The following is a 7,750-nucleotide window of genomic DNA, read 5'->3' as shown; positions in this document are numbered from 1 at the left end:
TGCGCAATCTGGGTGTCCTCCTGGATTCACGGCTGACACTGGATGACCAGTTGGCGGCCGTGACCAGGGGGGCGTTTTATCAGGTCCGCCTGATTCACCAGTTGCGGCCTTTTCTGGACCGGGACGCCTTGCGCACAGTCACTCATGCTCTGGTCACCTCCCGCCTGGACTACTGTAATGCTCTCTACATGGGGCTCCCCTTGAGGAGCACCCGGAGGCTCCAGCTAGTCCAAAATGCGGCCGCGCGGGCGGTGTTGGGAGGGACTCGTCGCTCCCACGTAACACCGCTGCTGCGCGAGCTGCACTGGCTGCCGGTGGCCTTCTGGGTGCGCTTCAAGGTGCTGACTATCATCTTTAAGGCGCTCCATGGCAGCGGACCGGGATACCTTCGAGACCGCCTCCTGCCGCAGATTGCCTCCCATCGACCTGTACGCTCCCACAGGGTGGGTCTCCTCAGGGTGCCGTCGGCCAGACAGTGCTGGCTGGCGACCCCAAGGGGGAGGGCCTTCTCTGTGGGAGCTCCCACCCTCTGGAATGAGCTGCCCCCAGAGATCAGGGTGATCCCTGATCTCCCTTCCTTCCGCCGTGCCCTCAAGACATGGCTGTTCCAACAAGCGGGACTGGCCTAGGGCAATTTTTAGAGGGGTTTTAATTATATTTTAAATTAGACAACATTTAAATATTTCTTTTTAACTCATTTTAATTTTGTAATTTGTCATTGGTGTAGTTTTAACTGATTGTCAGCCGCCCTGAGTCCGCAAGGAGAAGGGCGGGATATAAATTCAATAAATAAATAAATAAATAAATAAATAAAAACCACGATAAATATACGCAAGTTTCTGTTCTAAAATCAAATTAAATAACAGGCCTGCTCTAAAAGTACCCCATACAAAACCCCCCACTGAAACCAAATCAAACTACGCCAGGCCGGCCGCACGGAATAGATGGGCCTTCAGGGCTCGGCGAAAAAGGCACGACTCCAGCTTTGTCTGCTTCGTCAGAGGTTTCGTTTCAATTTAGTAAGATGCTTTCACTTGCAAAACAAATTCATCCGGCTGCTTGCCAGCCACCTCGACACTCTTTTGGGGTGCCACCCAGACCCGACCCCTTCCCCGACATTCCAAAGCGGCTCCCTGCTTCAAAACTGTCTCCTGAACTAAAAGGAGGACATGAATTTAACAGATTTTTCCAAACTCTCTTCCGCCTGTCTCTCCAGCCCAGTCAGGCGCCGATTCCCCTACCGAACTCGGAGGACTTACGCGGAAGCTGCTGAGGCCGCTCCGGAGGGAAAAAGTCTCCCTTTGGCAAAGCGCGTTCATCCTGAAACATGAAAGAGAAGCTTAATGTGTGTGGGGGGGATAGAGGGGGGGAAGAGACAAGGAGGGGATGGGTGTAGGCAACCCTCCCTTGATTATCCCAAAGGTGCCTTTTTTTCAGGAGGCAACTGGACTTCCTTGTTTTTTCTCTGAAGACGTTTCGCTTCTCATCCCGGAAGCTTCTTCAGCTCTGACTGGATGGAGGGGAAGGGAAGGATTTATACTCCTTGCAGACAGCTGGTCATATTGCATTCCTTTAGAGCAGGGGTTCTCAACCTTTTTAATGCCACGACCCCCAACTGGTCGTATGTCGAGGACTAAACCGGTCGTAAGTCGAGGACTAAACTACCCAACCGATCGTAAGTCGAGGACTTTCCCTGCCCGGGAGCGTTGCGCATGCGTGGTTCCGCCCCCTGCGCCAGCCGAGGCGTAGATGGCAAGCGGCAGAGACGGAGCAGGCCGACCACCAGCTGGCCCAGCCCAAGGGAGGTAAGGCACCCGCCGGAAAAGGGGGAAAAAATGGTGGACAGCCTTGCTTGGCGACCCCCGTGAAATGGTCGATCGACCCCAAATGGGGTCCCGACCCATAGGTTGAGAAACACTGCTTTAGAGGGTTGTTGAAATGAGGAGGGGATCAGCCGCCAGGGAAAGCCCAGGGAAGTCATCAAAACAATTAAAAAACGAAAATGAGAATATTTCGGACAGGTGATGCGACACCCAGAAAAACATGGCATTCTCCATTTAACCCTCCAGGGAAAGATTGAAGGCAAACGAGGTCCAGGCAGAAGGAGAACATCGTGGCTTCAAAATCTAAGGGACTGGTTGGGACAAAACTCAGCAGCACTTTTTCGTGCGGCTGCTGATAAAAACAGGATCACCAACGTCCGTTAATAGATATGGCACAAGAAGAAGAAGAGGGTTGTTGAGGCCACTTAGACCCTGAGGACACAGATAAACCTCCAAGTGGCCTCAATGACCCTCTAAAAGGAGGCAAATGACCAGCGGTCTGCAAGGAGTGTAAATCCTTCCCTTCCCCACCATCCAGAGCTGAAGAAGCTTCTTGGCTGAGAAGCGAAACGTCTTCAAATAAAAGGCTCCACACCCATTTGCACAACTCAGATGACCCTGAGGACACAGGTAAACCTCCAAGTGGCCTCAACAACTCTCTAAAGCAGTGGTTCTCAACCTGTGGGTCGGGACCCCATTTGGGGTCGATCGACCATTTCACGGGGGTCGCCAAGCAAGGCTGTCCGCCATTTTTTTTGTCCGCCATTTTTTTCCCCTTTTCCGGCGGGTGCCTTACCTCCCTTGGGCTGAGCCAGCTGGTGGTCGGCCTGCTCCGCCTCTGCCGCTTGCCAGCTACGCCTCGGCCGGCGCAGGGGGCGGAACCACGCATGCGCGGCGCTCCCAGGCAGGGAAAGTCCTCGACTTACGACTGGTTGGGTAGTCCTCGACTTACGACCGGTTTAGTCCTCGACTTACAACCGATTTAGTCCTCGACTTACGACCGGTTTGGTCGACTTACGACCGGTTAGGGTCACACCATTAAAAAGGTTGAGAACCACTGCTCTAAAGGAAGGCAAATGACCAGCTGTCTGCAAGGAGTATAAATCCTTCCATTTCTCCACCATCCAGTCAGAGCTGAAAAAGCTTCTTGACTGAGAAGCAAAACATCTTCAAAGAAAACCAAAGAAAGTCTAGTTGCCTCTTGAGAAAAAGGCACCTTTGGGACGACCGTGACCCAGGTAACGGAGAATCTCCACGGACACCACCACCCCACTTACCATCTTGACATGCATCGGCCTGTCGAAGAGCAGCTGCCCGTTGAACATAGCTGGCAGTTGAGTCAAGGCTTTCCGGTCATACTGTTGGTGTCAACGCTGCAAATACTGTATATTCTTGCTTTGACAATGTGCAGAACTGTCTGGTATATATAACTGTCTGGTCCAAGAGAGGCCGCAAAAGGAAACAGCACAAACCCTTTTGTGTCCCTCTTTTCTCTGCTCAGAAACACTTGTCAAAACCTCCCCGGTGTTGTGTTTTCATCAACGCGCTCCCCATCATTCTCTCTCTCAAGAGAGACAGAGAGAGGCACCGGGGAGCGAAAGAAAACATTTCTTGATCACCGCAGCTGATCTCACGGGGCTTCACTTCAGCCTCACTCTCTCACCTGGGGGGGGGGGGGAAACCACCTCTTGCTTTTGCAAAAGCTGCAGCCTGTGTGTGTGTGTGTGTGTGTGTGTGTGTGTGTGTGTGGAACTGCATTAAGCAATCGAGGGGGCGGGGGAACAGGCGCTACACGGAAGCCAAACCTGGGCGAAAAGGGGAAGTCAGGCTTCTGCCAGAGGGATCCAAGATCATGCAAAACTAGGAGGTGGAATGTGGGAATTAGATTCCCCACTTGGCCACTGGAGGGTTTGGAAACAAGCCACCATCCAGCCTGGGAAGAGAGTTGAGAACAAAAGGGCTGTTGGAAAGCTCTTAACTCCCTAGGGCAGGGGTAGGCAACCTCGGCTCTTTTATGACTCGTGGACTTCAACTCCCAGAATTCCTGAGCCAGCATGGCTGGCTCAGGAATTCTGGGAGTTGAAGTCCACGAGTCATAAAAGAGCCGAGGTTGCCTATCCCTGCCCTAGAGTGAGGAACTTCCAACGCTCAGAATTTCCAGCCGGTGTGGCCATCAAAAATAAGATTCGAAGCTGGGTGGGGTTTGAATGGACGCCCACCCAGCCGGCCTCAAGACGCGAGCAGACATCTCCGGCTCTGCACGCGAGGGGGTGGATGGGTCTGTGGCAGTGAGGGCGAACCTTTTAGAGACCGAGTGCCCAAACTGCAACCCAAAACCCACTTATGCATCGTCGGGTGCCGGGTGGGTGTGTGGCCCATTGGGTGGGCGTGGCTGTGGTGGTAACGGCAGACTGGGCGGGACTAAAAAGCTCAATCAATCAATTCCAACTTTGCAAGATCTTTTCTTTTCCCCGCGAGAAGTTGAAATTGACTGATTGATTGAACCTTTTTTTGGGGGGACACGGCAATGGAGGCCTAAAGCGAAAAGGTTTTATAAAACCCAGCTGAAGGCCTAGGACTGGGGTGACGGCGCACGTGCCCACAGAGAGGGATCTGAGTGCCGCCTCTGGCACCCGTGCCATAGGTTCGCCACCAGTGGTCTATGGTTTGGGGATGGTTGCATGGGTGTCCCCTTTATATAATAATAAAAATAATAAAAATGATGATAATAATAATAATAATAATAATAATAATAAAGTTGGAAGGGACCTTGGAGGTCATCTAGTCCAACCCCCTGCTCAGGCAGGAAACCCTATACCATTCCAGACAAATGGCTGTCCAGTCTCTTCTTAAAAACCTCCAGTGTTGGAGCATTCACCGCTTCTGGAGGCAGGTGGTTCCACTGATTAATTGTTCTCACTGTCAGGAAGTTTCTCCTTAGTTCCAGGTTGCTTCTCTCCTTGATCAGTTTCCATCCGTTGCTTCTTGTCCTGCCTTCAGGCGCTTTGGGGAATAGCTTGACTCCCTCTTCTTTGGGGCAGCCCCTGAGATACTGGAAGGCTGCTATCCTGTCCCCCCTTGTCCTTCTCTTCGTTAAACTAGACATCACCAATTCCAGCAACCATTCCTTATATGCTTTAGCCTCCAGTCCCCTAATCATCTTTGTTGCTCTTCTCTGCACTCTTTCTTTAATATTTTCCTTATCAATGGGCCTTCCCTTCCCCCAGAACCAATCTCCACACAACGGTCAGCTGGGATGCGGGACGTCTTTGCGCCGGCCACTTACCCATCACCCCCTTCGCAGCACAGTATGGGGCGACGGTTACGGGGCGGCGATTCCCAATCAGCGTTCAGAGGCAGGGTAAACCTCCAACTCCTTTAGCGCGCGGCCCACCCAACCCGCTCTGTCCCAAAGACGCCCGAGCCGAGTCCCAGACCCTCACTCCGGTCCGAGCAAAGGATACAGATGGCCTGGACGGCCTCGATGGCTTGCTCAAAGGTGACGGTGCCGATGCCCCGGCTCTTCCCGTCTTTGTCTTCCAGGATGTCTGCTCGGACGACCACCCCAGCCATGCCGAAGACCTCCTTCAGCTTCTTCCAGCCAACCTTGTAGTCCAGCTGAAGGAAGAGACGGGGGGAGAAGACGACCAGGGAGCAACGATTAATCGTTAACGTCGGATCTTTAAAACATGGCTCACCCCTCAGGAACGCTGCCCTGTTCAACGTTAGCAGGGGAGAGGTTAGCCGGATTGTCTGGGACGGGGGCTCTTTAAAACGCCAAGGACGATTGTGCCGCCTGCCAATCATGGGTGACTTTTAAGGCGGGTGGACTGTCAAGCTGGGGAATTCTGGGAGTTAAAAAGTCCATCCATTGTGAAAGGCCGGGCCAGGCCAAACCAGGCATTAATCTGGCAAGATTCTGTCTATTGCCTGTAAGCAAATAATGCACTGAACTTTGGCTGGATTGTTTTACGCCGTTCTGGGCCTTAGCCCAGGGGTGGGCAACCTTGGCTCTTTTATGACTCGTGGGCTTCAACTCCCAGCATTCCTGAGCCAGCTGTGCTCAGGAATAAGCTGACTCTATAAGTTGCTTAGAGAGGGCTGTAAAAGCCCTGTGAAGTGGTATATAAGTCTAAGGGCTGTTGCTATTCTCTCCCTTTCCCTCCCTCTCTCCTTCCTTCGTGCCCTTTTCTTTCTACCTTTCTTTCCTTTCCTTCCCTCTACTCTCTTCTTCCTTCCCTTTCTTTTTCTCCATTTCTTTCCTTCTCTCCTGCTCCCTCCATCTCTTATTTCCCTTCTCTTTTTCTCTCCCTCTTCTTTCCTCTCCTTCCTTCTTCCCTCCTTTTTTTCTTTCTCCTCTCCTCTCCCCTTCCTTCCTTCCTCTTGTAAGAGCCCTGGTGGCGCAGTGGTTAAAATGCAGCTCTGCAGGCTGACTCTGCCCACAGAGCCAGGAATTTCGGTCCTGACCGGCTCAAGGTTGGCTCAACCTTCCGAGGTTCATAAAATGAGGACCCAGATTGTTGGGAGGCCAATAAGCTGACTCTGTAAACCGCTTAGAGAGGGCCGTAAAAGCGCTGTAAAGCGATATATAAGTCTTAAGTGCTCTTGCTATCTGGGAGGATTGGATAACTCCTGCTCTATCTCTTTATCAGGATCCTTGGCAAATCTGGGTTCAGACCTGGGCTTGGGTCAGGCTAAGCCAGGGGTGGGCAACCTTGGCTCTCTTATGACTGGTGGACTTCAACTCCCAGAATTCCTGAGCCAGCCATGCTGAGGGGAAAGGGAGGGGTTTCCAAGCTGAGCCAGGGTGGCTCAGGAATTCTGGGAGTTGAAGTCCACCAGTCATAAAAGAGCCAAGGTTGCCTACCCCTGGGCTAGATGATAGACAGATAGACAGACAGACAGACAGACCATCAGGCGTAGGCAACCTTGGCTCTTTTATGACTCGTGGACTTCAACTCCCAGAATTCCTGAGCCAGCATGGGGGAACTATGGCCCCTTCATGACTGGTGGACTTCAACTCCCAGAATTCCTGAGCTAGCCACGCTGAGGGGAAAGGGAGAGGTTTCCAAGCTGAGCCAGGCTGGCTCAGGAATTCTGGGAGTTGAAGTCCACGAGTCATGAAGCGGCCAGTTTCCCTCATGCTAGCTCAGGAATTCTGGGAGTTGAAGTCCACCAGTCATAAAAGAGCCAAGGTGGCCTACCCCTGGTTTAGGACAATACATATTATTTTGCTATTCGATACGCAAGAGCCAGGATTGTTTGCACGGGGCTGACTTCGCTTCCGCCAGGGACCTAAGAAAGAACACAACCGTCCTTTCAGCCCCAAGGACCGAATTCCGACACGCAAACCGCCCAGAGGGGCAACTTACATTGGCCACGAAAACGGTACTGCCCAGCCGGCCGGCTTGCAAGGCGTGGATGATCTCGTTCGGGATGTTGGGGTTGTTGAGAATGCTGGGCGGTATGTTAATCATGCCAGGCCCGCCGGGGCCGGGGCTGATGCCCATCCCGCTGCCAGAGGCTGCCATGGCCTTCTGCACGGCTCTTCGGACGTGCTCGCCGTCGGGGTCCTAGAACAGGGAGGGAGACGCTTTTGGCCGCCTGCTCTCCTGCAGGGCGGAGAGAAGCTCAGAGTGCGGCCTTTGTGTAGTGCTGGGAAAATGTAGACAATTTGGGAAGAAAGGAAGATCAAGGGAAAAAAAACCACTGGATTGTGCAGCATTGAACAGATTTACAGTACATTGAAGAAGATAATGTTAAATACGTGAAGCCAGACAATACGTTGTTTGCTAAGCACTAAAGACTATAATTGTTAAAAAATCAATACAATATTTAAAAGAGAGAGGGAGAGGGGAGGAGAGAGAGAGAGAGAGAGAGAGAGAGAGAGAGAGAGAGAGAGAGAGAGAGAGAGAGAGAGAGAGAGA

General features: G+C 52.3%; 1 protein-coding gene across 1 annotated transcript in view; it reads right to left on the bottom strand.

Moving 5' to 3' along the window:
- The window catches only part of HNRNPM (heterogeneous nuclear ribonucleoprotein M), an 18,109-nt gene that overhangs the window by 9,567 nt on the left and 792 nt on the right, over positions 1-7,750 (bottom strand). Inside the window, exons 2-5 of the mRNA XM_029286357.1 lie at positions 7,196-7,396; positions 5,288-5,441; positions 3,101-3,150; positions 1,260-1,320 (exon numbers count right to left, since the gene is read on the bottom strand). Of these exons, the coding sequence (XP_029142190.1) occupies positions 1,260-1,320; positions 3,101-3,150; positions 5,288-5,441; positions 7,196-7,396 (466 nt within the window). The remainder of the gene's footprint in view (positions 1-1,259; positions 1,321-3,100; positions 3,151-5,287; positions 5,442-7,195; positions 7,397-7,750) is intronic.

This window comes from Protobothrops mucrosquamatus, unplaced genomic scaffold, assembly GCF_001527695.2.
Source record: "Protobothrops mucrosquamatus isolate PMUCROS unplaced genomic scaffold, P.Mucros_1.0 scaffold3418, whole genome shotgun sequence".
Taxonomy (NCBI): domain Eukaryota; kingdom Metazoa; phylum Chordata; class Lepidosauria; order Squamata; family Viperidae; genus Protobothrops; species Protobothrops mucrosquamatus.
The sequence above is the reverse complement of the archived record's forward strand: the minus strand, read 5'-3'. Positions and strand labels throughout refer to the sequence as shown.